Source organism: Pongo abelii, chromosome 7 (assembly GCF_028885655.2).
Source record: "Pongo abelii isolate AG06213 chromosome 7, NHGRI_mPonAbe1-v2.0_pri, whole genome shotgun sequence".
Taxonomy (NCBI): Eukaryota; Metazoa; Chordata; class Mammalia; order Primates; family Hominidae; genus Pongo; species Pongo abelii.
This window is the reverse complement of record NC_071992.2, coordinates 112060140-112085647: the sequence shown is the minus strand read 5'-3', so window position 1 is coordinate 112085647 and position 25508 is coordinate 112060140. Positions and strand designations below refer to the sequence as shown.

At 49.6% G+C, this 25508-nt stretch overlaps 1 protein-coding gene across 1 annotated transcript; it reads left to right on the top strand.

The window, feature by feature from the left end:
- The first annotated feature begins 1401 nt into the window (after window positions 1-1401).
- On the top strand, window positions 1402-21168 carry GDF6 (growth differentiation factor 6). The gene is made up of 2 exons (XM_002819298.5): window positions 1402-3061; window positions 17768-21168. Exons 1-2 carry the CDS (start codon window positions 2656-2658, stop codon window positions 18727-18729), a joined length of 1368 nt encoding a protein of 455 aa, XP_002819344.1. The 5' UTR covers window positions 1402-2655; the 3' UTR covers window positions 18730-21168.
- Window positions 21169-25508: the final 4340 nt, after the last annotated feature.

Here is a 25508-nt window from a genome sequence, read left to right as displayed (position 1 = left end):
GGCAGGCCAAAAAAGACCGCTTACATCCCACGGGTGACAGGTAGGCAGGGGGGAAATGTTCCTTCTGCAAATGAGAAATGGGGAGTTTTGAGTCTGTGGTTTTGCAGAGATGGCATTTGCAGGCCAGCAGAGGGGCAGTGAAGGGGGGACATAGGGGAGAGACATTGAGGGCAGTGGATTTGGTTGTAAAATATTAAGTGACAAGGGAGGAATCTGACATAATATCTATCCCTGGATTGCAATAATATGAAAAGGATATGTGCATAACAAATAAAGAAGGAGTGGAAGGGAACCCAAAAGGCAAAAACATTTGGATTTGTTGTAGTGGCAAAAATCTGAGAAATAATTTTTCTTTCAGTTTATCTCCTTTTATTTTATTTTATTGTAAATATTAATAAGCCATTTTAAAGCACAGAGAGGAAGGAAGAAAATGTTATAGTAAAAGCACCTTCAAGTATAAGGTCTCAGAACTTGACAACCATGAAACCAAAACTAGGGGACATAAGTAGAATTGGGATAGGGCCAGAAGGGGCATCCATGGAGACCAAGGGGAGAGCAGCGAAGCTCAATAGCCCAGTGGTTAAGAGCCCAGACTCTGGAGTAGTGTGACCCTGGGCCTCAGTTTCTCTATCTGTAAAATAGGAATAATACAGCACTTATTTCAGGATTGCTGTGAAGATTAAGTAAAATAATATTGGTGAAGGGCTTCAAACCATGACTGACACACAAGTTCTCTGTGGGTGCTTGCCATTACCTGGAGGAGGCCAGTGTCCAGGGTGGAGGGCATATCCCAGGCCTCAAGGAAGTTAAAGGATGAGGGGAGCAGTGCAGCAAAACTCCCTCCCCCTTAAGGCTGTCATGTGAGTGGTCCCTGCAGGACAGAAGAGGTGATGAAAAAGCAAAAGGAAGAAGGGGTTAGAAAGTGAGAGGGAGGAGATTAGAGAGACTGGGAACACACACAGAAAGTAGCATGGCGGAGAAAGAAGCCACCTGAGATCAAGTGAAACCATAAAGAGAAGAAAAAAGCCAGAACTCAAATAGAGAAGTTGGGCCAGGAATGCTGTCTATGCTATAGTGGGAAGAATCTTGGGCTTGGGGTGGGAGCCTGGGTACTGTCCCTTGCTGCATAACCTCTTGGCAGAGTGGCCTTGGAAAAGTCACTTATCTCCCTTGAGTCTTTTTTTTCCCATCCGTGAAAGTGAAAATAGTCAACGCCAACCTCACAAAGCTGTTGGCACGATTAAAGGAGGGTACTTTATGGTTGGTGCCTGAGCACCCAATCAGTACTGAGGGAAACTCTTCTGCCCATAGCAGTCCAGGGCAGAGCACTGTGGCAGACAGAAGCAGCGCTAGGCCGCCTCGCCTTTCAGCGTGCAGGCCCAGGAATGAGCGAGGCAGTGGGCGGGGAAGACAGGCACGGGGAATCTGGGGACAGATAAAGGAAACTCGTGATGGGGCGAGGCTGGGCTGAAGAGAAACAGATTGGGGTAGAGCTGCAAAGGGAGGGGTCCACTGGAAGGAGAGGGGGGAGGCCGGGAAAAGAGAGGGTGGGAAGGCAGTGTGAGATGGGAGGGCAGTGTGAGAAGAAAAGCAGGCTGGGGAAAGAGGGATTGGAATGCAGAAGGAACTTGGGGAAGGAGGAAGTCCTGCAGGCGGGAGGGAAAGAAGAGAGGGAAAATGGGGATGCAGTGGAGGCGGGGGACAGGCCGCGAGACGGAGAGGATCCCGGGAGCAGACGAAGAAGTGGAGCAGCTAAAGTCTGCGTCAGAAGAGGTTGGGGACTGCGAGAGGAGAGACTGGGGCCTGCAGGGGAGCGCAGCAGCTTTTAGCATCGATCCAAACTCTAAAGACTCGTGGCCTTTGCCTGACCTCGAGGGTCGGGAATAGACGCCTGTCTTTGTGGAGAGCGATACCCCACCGAGAAAATGGGGCTGTTCCGAGCTGGGCCCTGCGCCTGGCCCACGGCGAGGCTTCTCTGGCTCCGGGCTGGCCCCTGAGGGGCGCAAACGGCAGGCCTGGCGGTTGGGGCCGAGGAGGGAAGGTACCACCGCCCCGAGGCAGCGCGCAGCCTGCAGCAGAGGCGCCTGCTCCAAGCCGTCTCTCTGGGGCGCCGCCGCCGCTTCCCTCCTCCGGGGCCGCTCGCTCCCAGGAAAGTGGAGGCGGCTGGCGAGGACCGAGAGCCGGAGCCGCGCTGCGGAGGGACCACACCTCCGGGAGTTCGAGGGGGACCCTGGCGCGGCGGGCCAGCCTTTGCTCCCCGGCCACGGACCGGCCGCGCCCGCCTTCCCCAGTTCAGCGCTTGCGGCCCGCGCCGCGCGCACCGCCTGGCAACCCCGCGCGCGTCCCGCGGGGGCGCTGCGTCTTCCTGCCACACCGGTGCACCGCGGCCCCTCTCCCCCACACCTCCGGCCCGCACCACCCGGCTCTCCTCCCACCCTCCCCACCCCTCCTCTGCCCTCCCTCCCCATTCCTCCCCTCCCGGCGAGGGGCGGGAGGGGGCGTGGCGGGGCCGGGGTTTGTGTGGCTGGGACCCGGCTCCTCGCACTCCGAGTCCGCCCGAGGAGCCGGGCCCCGGCCGCTGTCCAGCCGCTCCGTGCCCCGCGCGTCCTGCGCCGCCGCCACCGCCTCTTGGGGAGGCGCAGCCACTTGCCCGCCATGGATACTCCCAGGGTCCTGCTCTCGGCCGTCTTCCTCATCAGTTTTCTGTGGGATTTGCCTGGTTTCCAGCAGGCTTCCATCTCATCTTCCTCGTCGTCCGCCGAACTGGGCTCCACCAAGGGCATGCGGAGCCGCAAGGAAGGCAAGATGCAGCGGGCGCCGCGCGAGAGTGACGCGGGCCGGGAGGGCCAGGAACCACAGCCGCGGCCTCAGGACGAACCCCGGGCTCAGCAGCCCCGGGCGCAGGAGCCGCCAGGCAGGGGTCCGCGCGTGGTGCCCCACGAGTACATGCTGTCAATCTACAGGACTTACTCCATCGCTGAGAAGCTGGGCATCAATGCCAGCTTTTTCCAGTCTTCCAAGTCGGCTAATACGATCACCAGCTTTGTAGACAGGGGACTAGGTAAGTGGCAAAGAAGACGCTCGACTCCCCTCCCGCTGGAGCTCCGCAGCCAGGGCGCTGTTCCCGCCGGCGGCTGCATTTGTGAATTCCCTTCCCGCTCTGGACACTTCCCGTTTACTTTTCTTAAATTGTTTTTCTCAAGCCCGAGTAAGTTTCTGAATGCGGCTGCAGATTCTATTCCAGTCTCTAAACCTCCCTTCCTTTTCCCCCTTTCTCTCTCCCTTCTTTCCTTCTTCCTCTTTTGCAGAAGGCAGCGTGGTTGCCGCTTGTCTGGTGGCTGGTGGGGGAAACGTGGAGGACGGGAGGCAGCAGGCGGATGAACCCGGCTGGAGAGGGGCCGGGATGGGGACTGATGGAATCGGTGTCTCGGGATACTGGGTTCGCAGTCCAAGGCCTGAGCTGCTGGGGCAGATCTAGGGCATGAGAGAGCCTTGGAAAGCCCTGGGCAAAGCCGGCACTAGGGAGTCCCACAGTCTGAGGAACTAGTCCGCGAGCGGCGTCTGGCAGCCCCCTGGTCCTGACGCCGCGCGGGTTTTCCGTTGGTCCCTGCGCTGGGTGCGGGGATGGTCAGCCGGACTGGAGCCCTGCGCCCTGCGGCTTTTTTGCTCCTGCGTGGTGCTCCCGGCTGCTCCGAGGCCTCAACACGAGTGGTTTCTGCAGATGCGGCGGCAGCAGTTGGGCGGGCCGGGACAGGGACGGTTAAGTTCGGAGGCTGTGGGTACTTAATACACAAAGGTACATGGGTATGCCCATCCACCTTTCTCAGCCAGGCGACGTTCCTCTCTCTGCGCTATTCCTGGGAGCTGGTGGGGGTCGGGGAAATCCCTGGTACCCTCTGTGGGAACGCCTGCATGTGTGGGTGTCTGCGGAAACCCTTGCGGCCCCTTCTTGCCACCGGCGTTGATCTGCAGCGTAGCCAGTGCCCTCAAGAAAACCTCGCACCACCTCTGGTCCCAGAAATCAGGGAAGGATCCACAGGCATCGGAAACTCAGCTCCTAAAGGAGAGAGACAATAATGTGGAAGGAGACAGGAAAGGAAGGGAGAAAAAGGAAAGGAAGAGGAAAGAGAAGGAAGGAAGAAAATGAGGGGATAAAAGCGATTTAGGCAGATATCCACTCCTCCATCCTCCCTAGACTTAGCTCCATAACTTTGACCTGCTCCCAGTTAAGTGGGGTTTCCCGGAAACCTTGCAGCGCTGGGGTTTGGGGTTCGGAAGCTGCTTCAGCCACTGCTACCCTGGGTGCTCGCACATCTCTTAAGCTTTTTAGAGCAGGCTAACGGCCCCCTCCCCCCGCCCCCAGCCCCGAGCTCTTCCCCGGTTCCAGTCCCCGCCTCTCACTCATAGTCGCGTTCCTTGCTCGAGGGTCCTGCCCACGCCGGGTTCGCCGCTGCAGCCCGAGGTCAGCGAGGTTCATGAGCTGCTGAAAGGTCCAGAGGGCAAATTAACGCCGGGTATTTTATGATGATTTTAGGGCTACTAAAGTCACCTTTGCAAAGACACGTGGCTTCTTCGTAGTAGTGCAACTGAGTCCCTGTCCTCCGTGCTGCCCGTGCAGCTCGCCAACCCTCCGCAGGACGCACGCCTTGTTACAGTTGTTTCTGTCCCTCCAAGTCCTCTGTTAATCGTGCACTTTCTCTACTACAATTGCGGAAAGAGGCTAAGGAAGCTCAGAGAAGACTGCTCAAGAGGCCCTTCCTCAAGAGAAGAAGTCCCAGAGGCCTAGGCTGGCCGGCGGTTGGGCGCGGATTTTCTTTGCCCGGGAATGAAGTGGCAAGAATCTCTGCCCCTCCCCCAAGTGGGCACCCTAACTGGTTCGCTGCGCCCTGTGAGTTTGGCACAGGACCAAAAGACCCTGCGGGCTGTTCGGAGGTGTCTCCGGAAGCCTGAGGCATTCAGACAAGGGTTGGGGAAAAGTCTTGGGGGCCCCAAATCCGGCGTAGACGCGAAATCACTTTACCCTGGTTTGCCCTGTAGCCTCCCCACCCCCATCCCCGCCACTGCGCTGTGAGCCCCCGATCCTGGAGACAGAGGAGGGATTGCATGTGCACCCAGTCTGGGGAGGCCTCTGTTCCCGAGCCAAGGCCTCCAGACTAGCAGGACCGAGATCCACAAGTACCGCTACAACCCCGGAATGCGGTGGAGGGCTAGGGATGCGAGCGGTCCAGAGCGGGAGGAGACGCTGTATGACCACCCGGACAGCAGCTTCAAAGGCGCGGTCTCCTCCGCGTCTCCGGGTTCTCAGAAAATGCGAAGAAAGGCAGTTCGTTGACTGGGAAGGCGGTGCGGCTTGTCGCACGCCGCGCGGGGGTGAAGGAGTGCGGAGCCGCGGGCGGGAGGGGTGCGCAGAGGAGGGGGTGCGTTGCTGGCTGCAGCCCCAGCTTGATAAAGGGAAAGCCTCACTTTCCCTCTCACTGATTTTGATTTGATGTGTCACCGGCGGTGACCTCAGGCTGGACCTTCCGGGGCTTGCTTAGCATCGGGCCCCTGATTGGAGTGTTTCAACTCAGCGATCTAATTGAGGGTTCATGTCATAACACATCAAACGGTGTCTCGTCTCCCGTGATGGAAGGGACCCGCCAGCCGCGCATCCCCGGCTCCTGGCAAGGACTTCCGCCCCTCTCACGTGGGGCTCTTAACCGCGCCAAACCCCCTAAGGTCCCCTCCCCCAACGCGTGGACGGCCTGGCGAGGAGGAAAGAGCAGCGGCCCGCCTAGAGCTGGGCCAGCAGCGCTAACTTGGCGCCTTGCCTAAGGATGTTTAAATCGCCGTCGAGTGGGGCTGGCCTGGCTCGGTGGAGCCGGGGGTCCCCCAAGGGGAGGAGCGAAGAAAAGGAAAGGAGCCCCGAAGCCAGTCCAGGAGGCATGGGCGACTTGCTCATGTACAGTATCTGTAAAAAGCCTTCCTTACCCCGGAAACCCCAAAGTTACACCTGAAGCCTATGTTTGAGAGTGGGAGAGCAGGCATAAACTCTGCCCAAAGTGAATGAAGGACGCTTTAGGTTTACAAAGAAAGCAAGTTCTGTACTACCCCATCCCAGGCCACTTCTCCCTATCCTCCAGGAGGAGAACTTATTGGGAAAAAAACACAAACAAACCTAAAACAGGTCCCTTCTTTCAGTATGCTCTCCAGACACCTAGGAGTAATAATAGTAACCACGATTTATTGAAAATTTACTGTGTACCAAGTATTGCACTAAAATTTGTTACATGAATTATCTTGCTTAGTTATCACAACCACTTCCTAGGAAAACGCTATCATCACCACATTTTACAGGTGAAGTAAAGAAGACAGAGGAGTTAAGCAAGTTGCTCAAGGTCACACAGCTAGTGAGAGGTGGGGCTCATATAAGATTCGAGACGCTGCATGTTTAACTAGAGCACTGTATAGATAGTTTAAGTGGTGAGGTGGTTTCTAATGGATGGTAACAAGAAGCAGAAGTCAAAAAATGGAAAGAGTTTCCCCCAGTCTAATATTTGTCTGCAGTCACTTAAGACCCAGTTAGGAGTGTGAGTGAAACTAGATGTGAGGGTCTGAATTTTGGTGTGCTTTGCTTCCTCTTGTTCTTATTTTAGCAGAGGCACAAACCATATTATCCCTGATTTTTAAAAATGCTCTTATATTGTGCTTTAAAAATGATGTTGGATCCATAAAGGTGAGCAGGTGTGTGGCTATGTGTTTCGGTGCCATCATGGGATGACAATGGACAAGGTTGGACATGGTGAAATTAAAATTTGCTCATGAAATAACTCATTAAAAGGCTACTAGTACTGGGGCCCTGGACCCCCAGCCCTGGGGCCTGGGACAGCCAGACAAGTAGTTCTATGAATTCAGGAGGGCTGAGAGATAGAGGGGAGGGAGGAGAAGAGAGAGACAGAGAGAGAGAGAGAGAAAGACTGACTGATTCAGACTTTCAGTTTATGTAGGGAAAAGTGCCACATAATTCCAACAAGGAGAAAAAACAACTCTCAAGAATGAGAGAATCGAAATGAGTCTAAGACTATTGCTGTGAGTTAGGTTTCCAGATGGCTTTGAAATAAGAATACCCTTTACTTTTTTCTTGTTGTAATAATATTCTCAAAAAGGAGGCAGTAAGGAACAGATAAAAACCAAAACGAGATGGGAACATCCTTGAAGAACTTGATGCCCTAGAAATAACTCTCAGGACAGTTTGCCACTGATTGTTTGTTGGCTTCTCCGTTCACCTTCTGGGTCGTGATTATCGAAGGGCAGAGCAGGACCATTCTGGGAATAGCCCGGCTGCGGGGAGGGCACTCAGAGAGTTGCATAGTTCCCTCGCGATTGAAGTTCATCTGGTACCTCATGTTATGCAAAACAGCGGGTTTCTGGGTGGACCTGGGCCGCAGAGTGGTGTAATCAACTCAGCAGTGCTTTTGCCGGTACCCTGTTGTCGTTGGCAAACCGAAAATGAAATATAAGCAGGGAAGTATTTTAATGGGGACGGAGGGAATTCACAACTGTTAATTATTTGGTGACCTTGTATTCGATTTGTTTGAGTCCCTTATAAAAACAGTAATGCAGACCAGACGGCCAAATGAGGAAGCTGGGCAGAAGGTTCCAATCTAGGCTTTATTTCCCCGGAAAGAGGGAACAGCCTTGGAAAAGGCTTGCTAAGCGTTCAAGTGTGTGCGTATGAGGGTGCGCCTGCATGAGCGCGGGCACGGGGTTTGCGCCACTGTCCAGGTTCAGGGTCCTCCTCCAGCCAGGTGAACTGGAAGGTCCTGCAAAAAGCCCGGGGGTAAGGGTAAGAAGCCTTAAATTAGAAGTTTGTTTTGCTCTTCTGGTTCGAATAACTAAGGCATGTTTAAGGCCGCAGACCAAACTCTTAGCCACTGACTTGCTGTTAAACATCAGTTATTGTAGTTCCAATCCTTAAGGCCTTAAGGTCTGTCTTACAGGGAAAAGCAAGAAGATTCTAAAAAGAAAGAAAGAAAGACCACCTAGTATGCTCTACAGCGAGAGCGCAGGTTGCTCAGGGATTCTTGGCGAGTTTCCTTGGCAAAGGAGGCTAATCTGAGACGGACATAGCGTTTTCCTCAATGCGGGAGGCTCTCGGGCCTCTGGGAGTTTGCGCGGTGGAGTTGCCGATGGGGGAGGGGATCTAAAAACGTGCTCAAACATCCTTGTGGTTTCTGCGCATTAAAAGAAAAAAGTCACTCAGACCACAGATCACGACAGGCCTGGCGAATCCCTCTTCTCCACCCTCCCCACCCCCCAATTGAATCAGGACTTGAAAGCTCCTCTTTCCAACCGGAGAGGATGCGTGTCACCTGGACCCGCGGGGAACACAGGGCACTGCATCGGAGGCCCTAACACCACATGTTTTTCTTAGCTGGAGTTCTTGAGGTTCTTACACACCTCCTCGAAAGTGGTGACGTCTTTCTGGGGCGGTGGCGGAGAAGGAAGAAGGGAATGAGATGGAGAGGTGGGGAAGAAGATGGTATGATAGAAATAGGGCAGAACGAGAACTTCTGTTTCCTGCTAGGACTACTGCGTGCACCAAAGGCCCCAGAGCAAATCAACAGTAATCCCTGGGGGCTTTTAAGTAAAAGGAAAGGCATTAGTTCGATAACTCCTAGGGTATTGAATAACCCGGGTCAAACGACGCTCTTTGGACCAGGGGACTGAATCGAGCCGAGCCCTCGAGGTGTGGAATGCCGGAATGTGGATTCACCGTGCCATTCCGTTGCTTGACATCCCTCCATCCCCCACCCCAAGGCCTGGCTGTTTATTTTTAAGCTCAAAGTCGGTTAAATAGTATCTCCTGTTTACAGGAATTAAATAGGTCCTCCTTGGACTAATGGGTTCCAGGGTTGCAGTTCTCTGCCTTGTAAGACAGTCCATTAGCATTGCTGGGGACTGAGGGTTGGGTCCACTTGGGGTGAGGGGCTGCAAGAGCTTGGAAGGGGCGGGCGGCGGGCGGCGCTGGACAACGTTCCTAGGGAAGCGCGCGCGGCGGCGCTAGTGGCCCCGGCGCCTGGGGGCGGGGCACGGTTTAGGGACCCGAGAGTGGGCGTGAAAGAGGCCAGGGGCGGGCCTCTAGCCCAGGCTGGTTTAGCTTGGGGAGAAGGGCAGAGGACGGGAACAGGGGCAGCGCGGGGGATTGGCTTTAGTGGGGTGCAGAGGGCATCCCTTAATAACGTAGGAGCCCAGGGGAATCGGTGCGCCTGCTTTGCAAACCTGGCTTCCAGGCAAATTGGTCCAGCCTCCCACTCCACTTCCTAGCCCACTGCCGCTCGGAAGCTCAGTGTGGAGGGAAATTGACTGGGAATAGACTAGGGCCCACGAATCTCACTTTGCTAAATTGTTTCGAAAGTCAGACCTAAATGAACTCCGCAGACAGAGATTGCGGCTCTCCCTTCCTCCCAGACTGCACCCGGCCCAGCACCTTAAAGAGCACAGCACAGTGGTTTCTCCTGCGCAGGACCCCTGGGTGCTGAGTCCAATATCCTCCCCGCGACCACAAGCCAGTTTGAACACTCGCCCCCACCTGCAAGCTCAGAACCGGTCAGGGAGCGGAAGTCACATAAAATGAACACCCTTCCTTCTACTTTTGATCTCAAAACTGAAGCCATGCAGCCCGATCATACTCCAGCCCCGATGGCATCTTGAGGATTCCTCCCTTTCTGCTCCCTTAGCCTTCCTGGAGGACCTGGTTGCTCCCCTGGGCTCCCGAGTGACTTACCGGTCGACAGTGCAGGGAAGGCCGCCCCTAGCCAACCCCCCAGGTCCGGGCCCCAGGGGAAGGGCAGGCCGCGTGCGCGCGGCAGTGAGATGGGGAGGGAGAACTCAGCGCGGGAACAGTACGAGAGCTTCAGTTTGGGTTTCATCTGCAGTGATGTCAAATTAAGATTTGAACCGCTGTGGTCGGGAGCCCAGAATGGGACCCCGTTGAAAACAGAAGCACAGTGAAGTGTCCTTGATCTCACTTTGCCTCTCTGGCCCCTCAAGAGAGCACGCGGCCATCAGGGTCATTAACTAAGTTCAGGAAAACTGCTTTGTAAATGAATCTGTTTCATCCTCTAGAGACAAAAGGAGTTTCCCTAAAGCTCCTTGGAGCTCCTGATGCGGTGGGCAGCACTCACGGGAGAGGGCTCCTCCCCAGCCAGCACTGCTTGTCAGAAACAGGCACCCTGGGGTTAGAGCTAAGGCCACTAAAGGCGGTGCTGAGGCCCCGAGGTGAGGGGTGCGAAGCTGTTTTCAGTTGGGTGGGATTCGAGGATCCCCTTTCTTTTTTTTCTCTCCACTCTCATGCATTTGCCTCACCTTGAGCCGCAGCTTGCTGTGCCCATACAGGGATTTCTCGGAGGGATCCAGGCAGGCCACTAGATCCACTTAACTTGTGGAGTCTACAAGGCCCAGGCTCCTCAGGAAGAGAAGGGCCTGGGTCTGGAGGCCTGAGGGAAAGAGTGGAAAAGCCTCTCCAAGACTTCGTGGAAGACTTGCCTTGGACCCCTCTGGTCTTTGGAAGGAGAAATACAGGGCAAGCTACTGGGGAGGGCACCGGGGAAGCCAAGAGACATGAGAAAAGCTGGACTGGTGAATGTGTGATGAGAAGGAACACACACTGAAGACAGACCCGCCGACGAAACCTTCGAAAGTGACAAGCACCACAGGCCTGGCCTCATGCTGCAGCCCAAGGGGCCCTTCATTGCAGCCCTCCCCATCAATATGTGTCTGGCCCTTTGCACAGTGAAGATCAGTAACATCTGCCTCCTTATCCCCACCCCAGACTGGCCCTGTGGTCAGATCATGCCCCCACAAAAGGACACCAAAGTGGGGAAAGAAACGAATCCTCAGGCCTCTCAGGGCTGCACTGCCAGCCAGGGAGTCATTTGGGTTAGCACAAGCGCTGTCACTGGCCTTGACTCCTGCAGAAGAGGAAACCTGCAAGAAGGGCTGGATCCTTGATGTGGCTGGGGTGGAGGCCGTCTGTTCACCTGGCACTGTGGGAGGGACAGCAGTGGTGACAGGGCCTCACAGGACTGAGAAGAATCGGGATGATGAGGTGAGGCTGCAGCTTCCATGAGCCTTGACTTTCACTTGACTTCAGATAAGCAGGAACTGGAAGTGTCTTCATCTTTCCCATGCTTCCTAGCACCTTTCCTCCACTCACTTCTGGAATCTTGTGGAGAGAACTGGACCACAAGGACTGAAGTCCAGAGAACTGGATTTCAAAGGAAGTCAAGAGGAGGACAGGTGCACCTTCCCCTAGAAGATGTAAGTAGTCACAGAAATATTGGCTGCATTCATTCGACGTTTCTACGTACCATGCACATCCCTGAGTACTTTGACTCTGACCTTTACAATGATCCTGCAAGGTACAGGTGGTTCTCTCATTTTACAGCTGAGGCATATGAGGCTGGGAGAGATTATGTGACCCAGTCTAACCAAGGTCACCCAGCCACTAAGTCACAGATCAGGACTCAAATTTATGTCTCTTAGACTTTAAATTCCTATGCTCATTCCACATTGTCAGTAGTGACTGACATTTGCGTTCAGAAGTCTTTCTCTCACACCTTATCTCATTTGTACCCCTCTGTGGCCCTGTTAAGTTTCCTCCTAAATTCTCTTTCACAAGTCCAATCATCGACATTTCTTCTACTGAAGGAATGACTGCTGTAGTTCTGCTGAAGTGAGTGACTCTTGCCGGCCAGGGATTGATGCCCTCCCTCCAGGCATGGGCAGCATGGAAGAGTTTCTCAGGGTTTCTACAAGGCACAGAGATCAGGGCTGGGATGTCTAGGGTGGTGGCACAGATACTGGAGCCAGACTGCCCACTCTACTACTTAGTATCTTGAGCCAGTTACTCAAGCTGTCTCTTTTAGTTTAGAATGATGGCTGTCTCAGAAGTGGTTTTGAGGATTAAATGAGTTACTACAAGTTAAGAATTTAGATCATGCCCAGCACAGATTTAGTGCCACACCAGTGTTTGCTTTTACGATTATTATGCTGGGGGGTCAGGCATGAGTATTGGGGTCAAGAAAAAGCACCCTGGAAAGGGTGAATTTTATGGACTGCTTCCCGAACTTACATCTCAGTAAGAATGCTAGCAATGCGTCAGCAGCTTGCAAAGCTCAGATCTCAACAGAGGCCCAGCTCAGGATGAGTATCTCCTCAGGAGGAGGCCCAGGAGATCCTGTATTTCAGGAAGAGGGTACATAGTTGGCACATAGATTCCCCTTAAAGCCCTTCACACTCCAGGAGGAGGGGATGGTGGCTCATTTTTAATCACCCAGTACACCTGGCTCTATTTTCCGACCTGATGGACTTTGCCCCCTCAGTGCAGTGCTGAAGGTGAGAGACCTAGTTGAGAAAAATGACTCCAAGCCCAGTCATCAATTTTGAGCTTGGAGGTCTTCTTTGTAGTAAAGAAAAGAAAAGAAAAAAAATCCTGGGGGAACCCAGCCCACCTTGATTACATTAATAATGAAGGTATGTCCTATTTCCTGGCTCCCTGCCCAAACAGGACCCTGGTAGAGCGGCATGGCTGCAGGACTGGGGTCAGAGCACTTGGAATTAGGACCTTCAACACCTGTCCCTTGCGCTGCAGGACTGGGGTCAGGGCACTTGGAATTAGGACGTTCAACACCTGTCCCTTGCTAGTTTCAAGACAATGGGCAAGATACCTCTTAGAGCTTCAGTTTCTTCATCTATAAGTGAGTATCACAGTAGGCCTGACCTTAGACATTCGCTGTGAAGATTCAGTGAGAGAGGCCATCAAAGCTCTGAGCACGTGCCTAGCACAAAGGTGGTGCCCTACAAGGGCTCAATGCTGCTGCTGGCTCTAAAATGAGGGGGTAAGGGAAAGGCGCCTAAAGTTTCTCTCTCAAAGATGGGTGATTCTCCCTGCCTGGGGGTTGGGGATGGGAAAGTCCACTATCTTCTCGACTTTCTGGACAGTGGCCTAGTCGCGGGGCCTGTGCCACCGGAGAACATGGCTGGGAGGCGTGGCGGGACGCCTGGCCAGTAGCTATCCAGGGTCACTGCGTACTCAGAGATGTGAGCCAGGTGCGCGCGGAGGAATCTCGTGGAGCCCAAAGTCAGCCGTACCAAGAATCCTGCAAGTCCGGGGAGTTGGAGCCGTGGGTGCACAGCCAGGCGAGTGACAAAATTCAACTAGGACTTTCAAAAGGGACCTCAAGCTGAGTATATATCTCAGAGATGTCTTGGGAAAATGCAATGCCGGGCCCTTCCCACCTCCAACCAAAGGAAGTTTCTGGTTTTTGGAAACCCTCTACAGGCTAGCCCAAGGAAGTAGCCCCCAGCAGAAGGCTCTGGGCCTGGAGTGGGCAGGCTGGAGTGGGCAAGCGCACAGAGTCCTGCAGCTACGTGTCCCTCACTCATGCCGCCCTCCTGGGGCTCAGGTTCCCCAGGGTCTGGCCTTTGGCGTTGCCGGCATCTTTTCCTTTCCACTCTGGAGTTTGCCACTCCAACTTTCTCCAGCCACGTACTGTGACCGTGGACAGATGCCCTTTTCCTTTCTAGGCCAGTTTTCTCATTTAAAATGGGTGCAATGGTAATTACCTTGCAAATAGGTACCATTCCTTCTCTTGGTTTCTTTTTTTTAATTAAAATTTTATTTTTTACCTTATATTCACCCTAACTGAAAATTTGTACCCTTTGACCAACTTCTCCCCTCTTTTAAATTTTTCCTAAATTCTAAACCAGAAAACTATGTTTGAGGCGCTTTCAGCCTTTTACCAACTCGTTGACCATTATGAAGGAGTATCTTCAAACATGACACGGTTTGTTCCTTCCTTCTTATTTTTCTCTCTTCCCCCTCCTGTCTCTACGCAGCTGCCAGGGAACGAAGATAAGGCCAAATCCAGCAATTGTAACTGGAAATGTTTATATGTCTAATATTCAGCAAACACTGTTAACAGAAGTGTGAATAAGCTGTAACAAACCAAGTTGATGCAAAGTAAAAGGGAAATAAAAAACTCCCACCATGTATTTCTGGTCAATTTCAATTTAAGGGCCCAAAGCATAGGATTCACTTCCAGGATGTGGGAAAGTTCCACAGATTTTGAAGTGACAAGTGCATGTTTTTTTAGTCAAAGGGGTGGGAGAGAGGATCATTTGATGACATCAGTCTTCATTTATACAAGATTTAATGGGAGAGGAGGCTTGTGGAAGGGAGTATGAAGGGCTGGCTTTTTGCCCACAGATGGCTCAAGGCAGCTGAGCCAGGCTCTGTGATGCCAGGTCAGCAGGCAGCAGGCAAAGTGTCTTCAGGGTAACAGTGCATGGTGTTGTATTCACTCCCCAGGTTGGATGCCTCCTCTGAGCTATTTCTGTGATACAGGTTTAGACAGGTAGGGAATGTGGTCTGCAGGGGAGCTCGCTGCACAGAGGAGCCACCTTCTTGGACCTTCTGTTTAGGGGTTAGAGGTTCTGGAGACCCAGAACCAAGAGAACTTGTGGCTGAAAGGATAAAAAAATGGGGGTGGCTTTGGGGGCCACGAATGGGCTGGGAGAGGTAGAATTGACTTGGTCCTGGTGAGTACCGCCTTAGATGCTGCCCTGAGCCCTGTGCTTTGCAGCACCTTGTTTGGTGCTCCTCCCTATGCAGTGGTGAATTCAAAGAACCTAGAGGACAACCCCCAGTTAGATCAGTGTTTCTTAAGAGTATTTCCTTGGACCAGCAGAATCAGCATCATCTGGGAGCTTACTAGAAATACGAATTCTAGACCCTACCACAAGCCTCTAGAGCCAGAGAGAATTTGCATTTCTAGCAAGTGCCTATGTGATGCTGATGATGCAGATTTAAAGACCACTGCAGATTTAGTGGCTTTGAGAGTCACTATTCCAGACCAAGCTCTAGATACCTGGGCCATAGAATTCTTGCCCAAATATCCCTGAGCTCACTTGCGGGGTCTGGACAGCCTCTTTACCCATTCAGTTCCCCCAAAGGTAGATCACACCACTGATGTGTGCACCTGTGAAACTGTGCACAGCTTTAAGCTGTGAGCTGGGATGCCCACATGCTCACAGGTGAGGCCCCTTGAAGTAGGTGATGGAGCTAGGGTGGAAAGAGAAAAGAAGCTGACGTCCCATTTGCATTCTTGCACTGAAACCTGGAAAGGGTAGGGGTGGGCTGGTCTTGCTGGAAAGATCATCAGAAATCCTAAGGCTGCAGAATCAGTAAGAGATCTTTCTCTACAGATGCTTGCCTCAGTTTTAACTCAGCTGTGCAAATTAATCATTTATTAGCCCACACACTTCTTTTAAAAGAGTAAAAACAAAAGCAGGCTGATTTCCCCCATATTGCATGAGAGAGAAATAAATCATAATTCTTTACACCTGCCTAATGCACTCCAGCTAGTGGCAAACCATCTCAAGAGTTGTGTAAGCAAAGATGGAAATGATTTCCTAAGGGAGCTTAGATTTTATTCCTAGCAAGCCCTGCAAATAATTTGGACTCTTTTCCCCTTTTCTTATACACTGGCCACTTCTGGTTACTTTTAGACTCTAGTACCTGGACTACAGTGGAGAGGCAGTGGGGCTTAGGGGCTAAATGCTCGAACTCTGAATTAAATAGACATAAGTATGGCTCTTAGCTTCACCACTTTCTAGCTGTCTGACTTGGCAATACCTTAATTTCTCCAATCCTTGGTTTTCTCATCTGTAAAATGGGAATATACAAGTAATTACCTTTCAGAACTGTTCTGTGCAGGTGGATATAGATTAGAAATATGTTATTCCTAACAACATTTAGCTAGTGCAGCAAGTGCCTTAGATTTGTTGCTCTCATCTCATCCCTAGTTTGGGGAGAGAGGCAGTAGGTCCAGAGATCTGGGTGGAGGCTGAGCATTGTCAGACACAGATTTCTTTGAAGGAGAAGAAAGTGTGCTGAATTCCCCGATTTTAATGTGACCCTGGTCTGTTTGAAGGTCTTGGCTTCCATAAATCAACTGCCTGCAGCAGCTTTTCCCTTTTCACCTCTCTAACCCTTCCCACACCCCATCTCAGGTTGGGGCATGTGTGTAAGAGTGAACCAGCCAGTGCTACGGTCAGCCCCGAGTACAAACTGGGTGTGGCTGAGGCTCCAGAGCCAGTGCCCCCGGGCTACATCTGGACTGGTAGAGAGGGTTGGATGCTGGGCCCAGTGACACTTTTACTATTGAAATCGACCCAAACTTTACTAGCTTCTGGGGAAGGCTGGGGGCTTTGGGGATTTTTGTATTTGCTGGGTTGTAAATATTTTATGGGAAGGCAGCCCAGGAAAATCTGGTTAGCTTTCCGCCTTGCACATTGAAGTGGAGTTGGCTTCGTGCACAAATGTGTCAAAAAAGAAGTCCAGTTTTGCCTTGGTTCTGAAGAATTTGCCTTGGATTTTAAAAGCCTGTTACACTCCCCTACCTCACCTGTCCTAAATTTCTTTTTCTCACTTATGACCAAACCTTTTATCTTCAGGAATAGTTGCAAAGCAAGAGAATTTTAGATTGGGAGTGGGAGGAGAGATGGGAAAGTCTCTCTCTCTCTCTCTCTCTGTGTGTGTGTGTGTGTGTGTGTGTGTGTGTGTGTGTGTGTGTGTATCTAATTGTCCCTGGCTGAGGTTTTCTGCCTTCCAGGTATATATTTTTCTCATTGACTGCAGGATGTTCTCAATGGACAGATGCAAGGTGTGTGTGTTTGTTCATTTGTCACCCCCTGCCCCCAATACTTCTGAAATTTCATTGCTCTTTTGTTTGTTGTTTAATGATTGGTGAATAAATAAATAAATCTCTCACCAGCTTTTCATTCTCCCTGCACTGTATTGGACCCACCAAAACCGCCTGATGGGCAGCAATGTTACCCCAGACTAGTGAGTCTAAACTAGAACTGCACCTTTAAATCATCTTGGAGTTAAAAAAAAAAAAAAAAGCAAACAATAAACAAAAGCCCCATGCCCAGTCCTGTCCTTAGACAGTGATTCAATAGGCTGAATCAAGCAAGCCCTGGCCCTGGCAGTTTTTCAGTTCTTCAGGACATTTTAGTGGGCCAGATTAAGATTCGCTGTCGTAGAAGTTTCCCACTTACCTGACCGGCGTGTGCTCCAGGTCAGGAACCGCCCTAGGCACTGAGGGGAGCAAGGTGGACAATGACATCGGCCTAGCTCCTGTGGGTTGGTGGAGGTGGACAGAGTGTTGCTGGGAAAGGCAGACTACTAAGGAGATAAAAATAAACAAGGTAATTGTAGATAATCCTAAGTACTGGGAAGATAAATCAAGCCAGTCCTGTGATAGGGACCTGGAGAGGCTACTTTAGGTCAGGGTGGTCAGGGATGGCTACTTGGAGGAGGTGACATTTGAGACGTGAACGAGAACGAGCCAGCCCAGCCTGGAGGAGGTCTGGGGGAAGCGCGGCCCAGGCTCGAGACCACAAAGGGCACATTAGTGGTTACGAAGCCTTTTGGGGAGAAAACCCGGTAGGCCGCCGCCGCCTCGCCAGCAGCCACCGACTTCCGCCCTGACAGTCCGGAGCTGACGCGGAGGAGGGGGCCTGCCCTGGCGCGCCCCCTTCCCCGCGCCCTGCACCAGCCAGATGGGGAGCCGGGGTGGTCAGGCCCCGGGCCGGGCAAGCTGGACTGCCCGGCCGACCTGCCCCCACTCCCCGCCCTTTTCCTCCCGGGGCGGCCGAAGAGCACCGGGCTGATCTCCCCCTTAAGTGAAACTGACTGTAATTATTTTTTATCTCGCAGACGATCTCTCGCACACTCCTCTCCGGAGACAGAAGTATTTGTTTGATGTGTCCATGCTCTCAGACAAAGAAGAGCTGGTGGGCGCGGAGCTGCGGCTCTTTCGCCAGGCGCCCTCAGCGCCCTGGGGGCCACCAGCCGGGCCGCTCCACGTGCAGCTCTTCCCTTGCCTTTCGTCCCTGCTGCTGGACGCGCGGACCCTGGACCCGCAGGGGGCGCCGCCGGCCGGCTGGGAAGTCTTCGACGTGTGGCAGGGCCTGCGCCGCCAGCCCTGGAAGCAGCTGTGCTTGGAGCTGCGGGCCGCATGGGGCGAGCCGGACGCCGGGGAGGCCGAGACGCGCGCGCGGGGACCCCAGCAACCGCCGCCCCCGGACCTGCGGAGTCTGGGCTTCGGCCGGAGGGTGCGGCCTCCCCAGGAGCGGGCCCTGCTCGTGGTATTCACCAGATCCCAGCGCAAGAACCTGTTCGCAGAGATGCGCGAGCAGCTGGGCTCGGCCGAGGCTGCAGACCTGGGCACGGGCGCGGAGGGGTCGTGGCCGCCGCTGTCGGGCGCCCCGGACGCCGGGCCTTGGGTGCCCTCGCCAGGCCGCCGGCGGCGGCGCACGGCCTTCGCCAGTCGCCATGGCAAGCGGCACGGCAAGAAGTCCAGGCTACGCTGCAGCAAGAAGCCCCTGCACGTGAACTTCAAGGAGCTGGGCTGGGACGACTGGATTATCGCGCCCCTGGAGTACGAGGCCTATCACTGCGAGGGTGTATGCGACTTCCCGCTGCGCTCGCACCTGGAGCCCACCAACCACGCCATCATCCAGACGCTGATGAACTCCATGGACCCCGGCTCCACCCCGCCCAGCTGCTGCGTGCCCACCAAATTGACTCCCATCAGCATTCTATACATCGACGCGGGCAATAATGTGGTCTACAAGCAGTACGAGGACATGGTGGTGGAGTCGTGCGGCTGCAGGTAGCGGTGCCTTTCCCGCCGCCTTGGCCCGGAACCAAGGCGGGCCGAGGTCCGCCTTGCAGGGGAGGCCTGGCTGCAGAGAGGCGGAGGAGGAAGCTGGCGCTGAGGGAGGCTGAGGGTGAGGGAACAGCCTGGACGTGAGAGCCGATGGGAAAGGAGGGAGCGCAGCCTTCCCAGTAACTTCTACCTGCCAGCCCAGAGGGAGATATGGATTTTCACACCTTGCCTGGCCACCCTGGAAAAACAAGCCAAGGAGGATTTCTTTTGTTCTGTTTTTTTTTTCTCTCTCTCTCTATTACTGTGGCTTTGGATTTCCTTATGTGTCTTACAGGCTTTGATAGAAGGGGGAGGGGAGGGGAGATGCATACCCGTTTCTCAACTGCTCCATGGATGGAAAAAATAACAGTTTTAAAAGGGAAACAATGTGGGAGGAAGAATCACCGTTGACCGCATCTTGATTTGGTTGGTTTTTACATGTGTGAAGAAGGTGGGGTCTCTGGCCATGTCATAGCCCATGTCTTGTGCTCTCCCACACAGGAAGTGTTAGATAGGGAAATTGGCAAAAGGAATAGTTAAGTCAGGAATGGTCCTGCCTATAGAAGAGCTTTGAGAGAGGTGGGCCCACGGGTGCCCGTTTCACCCATTTGTGTACCCTGTGAGTTTACCAGCTCTGCCCTGGCCTCTTTCGGTACCGAGAACTGGCAACCTTCATCTCACTCCTGAGGGCCCAGGTCTCTGCCTTCATTGTTGCTTTTTCTGGTGGGGGCAAGGGGAGCTGGTATGGATGGAATGACAAGAATTAGTCCAAATGGAACCCCTTGAAGGATAATGAGAAACCACAAGGCCTGCCTCTGGTTTTCTCTGAGACGGGGCTGACACGGAGGTGCATTAGTCCAGGCTGGAGGTAGCCCACCCAAACGCCCTTTCTGATTCTAATTGATTTCTTTCAACAGAATTTGCCAAAATTCAGACATGCCCTTCTAAGGGGAAGGTGATTTTCCAGTTCGAAAAAATGGGCAGGAGTGGGGAACAAAACAATTAACATAAGAGCTACAAAGGAGGGAATAGGAACCAAGAAGTAGAAGGAGTCCCATCAGGAGGGAAGATGGTGGACCTCAGGGAGGATGGGGATCAAGGGACAGGCCAGGAGCCAGGAGTGGGGAAGGGAGGGATGAAAGGGGACACAAGTCCCTGTCTCTGAAGTTTCTTTAAAATCTAAGTTCTCTCCCCTCTCTTTGACATTCCTGAAAGATTACCAGCCAGCAATAGCCCAGGGCTCCCCCAAAAGAATTGTTTCAGATTGTAATTATCAGTTAGGCAATGTTTTTAAAACTTAGTAATGAGAAACTGTGAAAAGAGCCAAGTGTTACATTGAGCTTGGGGTGGGAGATGGGGAACAGGCAGTGAGGAAAGAGACGGGTGGAATTCGTCTTCTGGGAGGAAGCTGGAGAGAGCACAGTGAAATTGAAATACCCACTCCCAGATAGTCAAAAACATGAACTTGCCCCCAGCCTGCGCCCGTATTGTTTTCAAACATTGCCCATGAGCAGGCCCTTTGAAGAGTTAGCTTCCTCCTCATCTTTGACTATAAAATTGTTTAATCAATGGAATTTGTACCAGCCCTTAAAAAAAGTTTTAGTTTTTCCTAAGTGATTTTGCTCTCTTCCAATCTAAACCTGTTGCTTGTTTGGTTCAGAGAACGACAAACTGTCAAAGAAAGGGTGGGGATGATAAGAAATGCTAATATAAAAATGCTAAGTGAAAAAAAGACTTGGCCAGGAGAAATAATTTAAAATGCACATTTGCTTTGGATGCACTGTTGTTCTGTTAAGGCTGTATATATTTGTTTATTTAAGGTGACTGAAAGTGCAAAGAGGAAATGGACAGCATGCAATTCATCCTAATGTACAAAACGTTATATGCACTCAAATGTTATAATTTCTAATATTTTTAAAGTTTATATTCGAGTTGTACAAAGTTAAGCATTAATCAAATATTTCATTTTTTCATAATGTTATCATTTTCTTAAATATTATTACAAAATTTTAAGTCTGTCTAATGGAGAGTTTTTTTTAAACTGTCTACCTCATATAATACAAGTATTTACAACACTAAAGTTACCAGAGGTCAATGAATAATCAAAACATTTTTTACAGTACACCTTTCCTGGATGATATGCAATCGAATGCTATATTATTAAATGCATTTTTCTCCTTAATAACTCAGCCTGGTTTATATGGATCGATTTAGAAAAATCCTTTTCTCACGGCATTATTGTCAGAGGTAGTTTGTTCCAGTATGGGACTGAATGTCTGAAAACAAACTGATGATTTTAAAAATCTGTCATTTAGTGCATTACACTTTTTCTTCATAACTCTTCAATAACTCCTTTTTCATGACATTTTTATTCACTAGAATAAAGCCAAATCCTTGTCACCTATTAGACCAGTGTTTATAAGCCTGTCCCTCATCCCAGCACTTCAAGAATCCAAATAGAAGTTGGATTATTTCTTAGTTTCTTTAATGTTGAAAAAAACAAAGCAGTAATGTTGAGGTAAGAAAGTGGTTACCTAAGTCAACCAAGATGTCAGTGTAATTACTCATTACCTTTGTGGCATACTGGAGGCAGAAGATACAAATGTTTTTCTGTGCTTGCTGTGAATTGGGGAACTCGTGTGAGTGTGAGCACTCACTCTGTCAGGCATGATGTTATTCTACACATGTAGAATCTCATTTAAAACCCTCAGAGGTAGATATTATTATAATCCCCATTTTACAGATCAGGAAACCAAGGTGCAGAGAATTTAAGTAACCTGCCTGTGGGCATCCAGCCAGGGAACTGTAGTTAGGATTTAAAATTTGTTCATTTAGAGCCTGAGGAGCTAACCACTGTACAATTCTGTCCCCAGATCATCTACCTGCTCTCTGATTGGTCCCTAAATATTGATGTGGGGAATGTGCAGTTAGCTACAATCCTTAGGGTTGGTCAGCTGGTGGAGGAGGAAATGGTACAGGGGCCAGCAGCATTGCCTGAAGTTTTGGAGTGTGTGAATTGTAACTGCTGGCATAAGGGCAGCTGAAAAATGGGTATGGGTTGCAAAACTCCTTGAATTCTTAGCTTTGGGCTTGGCCCAGTAAACTTACAGTTTAAGCCATTACTGGGCTTTGGCTCTCTACTCTTTGCTGGGACTGCCCTGGGTGTGATTTTTATGAGTCTTGCTTATCAACACAATAGTCAATTTACAACTAGGTCATGTTGCAAAAAACTGGTTGCAAGTGGACCCTTAGAACTAAGAAACACTTTCCCGTGGGCACAGTGATTGTTTGAGTTTCCAGGTCATTTTGCAGAAACTTTATTTACCCAAATGGAAATTTTTAACAATGCAATTTTGACTTCTGAGTTTTGAGAGAATGTAATCACCTGGGAAAGTGGCAAAGAGACTGTCTTTCCTGGGTGGAAGCTGCTTTTGAAATAGTTGAGAATTCTTTGCATTTTTGCACCACTCTTTTTATACCTGGCACCCAATTTGCCCAAGCTCACAAATGCCCTGAGGACTTATACTTTAATATGTTCCCAATCCAGAGATTTCCCTTTTCCGAACAAATATTTTCATGTCGAAAGTTGTTTTTCTTTCTTTCCTCCATTAGTTTATTCCTTAACTCAGGTGTTAACACAATCTGATTGAATTACATGAAGCTGTAAATATCTCCTAGCCTTTAACCTTAGAGAGATTTGTATTTTAAGAAGAAAATCTTGGTTAACTCAGATTTTTTGGGAATGATGTGAAAAACTCCAGAACACAGAGGAGAAGATTCAACACTCAAGCTACACACAATTTTGAGAGTTAAACATGAATGAAGCACTAGTGATAAAGGAATGAATAGAGACACTTGTCAATGTGAGTTTTTGGTGTCCCTTAGGAGAAATAAAGGGATAAAGAGGCTATTTATGGCCAGTTTGTTTTATTGTTAATATCTAACATATTAAAGCAAAGAATTTAATAACTTAGTTTTTTAATTTTCTCTAAAGCTCTTAAGTTTAATGTATCCAGGCCCCATTATGATATGTTTTTGCCCTTGTTTTGTTCATTGCTATGTTCCTAGCACCCAGAATAGCTCCTAACACATAGCAGACACCCAGCAAATATTCTGAATGAATACATTACAGAGCCTTTGATTGATGTCTTCAACTCACATTGAATGGACCAACCTCCCTTAATTAACCAATTCTAGTTTCAACCTAGTTAATAAACTTCCTTTAACTATTGTACATTGCTTTTATGAGCTTAATATATCCCATTTTCTTTTTAAGGCCCTTCAAATTTCTTTAACGGGAAAAACCTTCCAATATACTTAAACCATTCCAAGTAAAGCTAATACACTAAACTTCTAAAGATTGTGATTCGTAAGTTCTGTTAAGCATCCCAGTGTAGTTTATACCTTTTGACTCAACATCAGGAACCTACAATTAATTACTCAACTACCCATTTAAATTGGTGTTAGAGGCTAACCTGTTAGGTATCTTAATAAAGTACATTTTTAAAGCTTGCCAACATTTTATTTATTTATTTATTATTTTTGGAGATGGAGTCTCACTCTGTTGCCCAGGCTGGAGTGCAGTGGTGCGATCTCAGCTCACTGAAACCTCTGCCTCCCGGGTTCAAGCGGTTCTCCCTCCTCAGCCCCTCAGTAGCTGGGATTACAGGTGCTTGCCACCATGCCCGTCTAATTTTTGTACTTTTAGTAGGGCTAATTTTTGTGTTTTTAGTAGAGAAGAGATTTTGCCATGTTGGCCAGGCTGGTCTTGAACTCCTGACCTTAGGTGATCTGCCCACCTCAGCCTCCCGAAGTGCTGGACTTACAGGCATGCCCAGCTACAAATATTTTAAATACCAAATATATACAGTTTGTCCCAATTATTACAAAAACTATTTTTGAACTTAATACGAAATTGTTAATAATTTAAATTTGATTTACCTAATCTCTGTACTTCATTCTAAAATATCTTTGGGTTAAAAACACTAACCCATTACAGAAAAATCATACTGTCACAAGCAAGACAGGGTGACTATTTCAGCAGACTGGCGCAAATCTTCCAGAGGTGTTAGTCTAGAAATGAGATGGATCTTCCCTGGACACTAACCAACATGTTAAGTCCCCTTTAAGAGTCACAGAAAAAAAGGAACCCCAAATTCCTATCTTTTACGAGTTGGCCTCTCCTGGGTTCAAGACAGGCCATTTAATTAATTTTTCCTCCCGATTTGGGTAAATTGAACTCCACACTCCCCATTAAGATTGTAGGTTAACTTGCTTCACTAATTATATTTCATTATTATTTATCTCTCTTAGGACATTTCTTTGCTTTCATCTTTGGCTTTAAAAGTACTTTATTGACACTGTATTGAATTATTCTGCCCTTACATATTTGTTCATAACCTCTTTTGACTTTATCATCAAACTCTGATCATCTGAATTTTGTGTGTTTCTTTTTCTATATTCTTCTGTCTGGAAGAGCTACAACTCTTACAGATGTTAAAATGACATCTAACGGAAACCATACATCCCTTATTCTTTGTCTAGTTCTCTGGTCACAACACTAACGTTGTGTTAATGAAAAACCGGTCCCTATGCTTGAAGAGTTCACAGGAATATTATTACTACTATTATTTTATTAGGTAATTTTTGCAACAACTCTATTATTACTCTGCTTTACAGATGAAAAAATTGGGAGTTAGAGAGGTTCAATAACTTGCTTGGGAGGAGCTAGAACTTATCTGGTAGAATCTAGAGCGCATTCTCATCTGCCCTCATTCAGCTGTTATTTAGTGAGTTACCATGGTCTGGCAGGCACTGTTTGAGGCTTTGGGAAACTTTACATATAGAACTAGAGAGAAAGGAAATTCGAAATTGAAGATGAACTTCTAAGACTTTCCAGACTCATACAGGCAAGCTGTTCCTTCAACCTAAGTTCTGCTTTTATGACTTACTCCTCTGCTGTCTAACTTACAAATTCTGTCAAAGTTTAATCTGCCCTTGTCCCCTATAACTACTGAGGAAGGAGGGAGAATAGGATTAGGCATTGAGGGATGAGGAGAAGGGTAATATTTATAGCCATGGGTTCTCTATACCATTCTGATGTTCAAAACAGGTATAATGCTGACCCTTCTAAGAAGTTCAGACTCATTAGGAATATAACATGTTTGTTAAGGCAGAATTTAATAAATACTTATTATACTTATTATATATTGGTATCATCTGCAAATAGGTATACCAGATGTGTCTGAGAATGATCACATGAGTGAAAATTAGAACTTCTTGATTCAACTTTCTTTTTGAAAATTCACATTTCCAAGTCATTATTTTTTAACTTCTGAAAAATAGTGGGTGATCTTAATCACGATAATTATTTAGTAACAGGAATGTGAAACTAGTTCATATATCGTTTCCCCTGAAAACAGATAAAAACCAACAAGACGTGTCAAGGGAATTTTAAAACAAGCATAACAGGAGTATTTACTCTTAAACTAGGTCAATGACTAAAGGGACTATATCCATGATGCTGAGATTCAGCCATCCACAGCTTCATGTTTGGTCACCCCCTTGTTGGAAAAGGGCACATCTCATGTGTCTCTGTATCTCTTTTCTATTCAGAAGACTTCGTGATTTACTTGGGAAAACCAAGTGACTTATGCCATCCAGTTGTACCCTAAACTTCAAAAAAAAAAAAAAAAGTGATTTGATTCCTACTTTGTTAATGTTCTTTTGAAAGTTCCAGGAAAATGA

Excerpts from the sequence above, each read along its gene's own strand:
- GDF6 (XM_002819298.5), top strand. The coding sequence starts at position 2,656 with ATGGATACTCCCAGGGTCCTGCTCTCGGCCGTCTTCCTCATCAGTTTT. Across the intron at positions 3,062-17,767 it reads CTTTGTAGACAGGGGACTAG|ACGATCTCTCGCACACTCCT; the intron begins GTAAGTGGCAAA and ends TTTATCTCGCAG.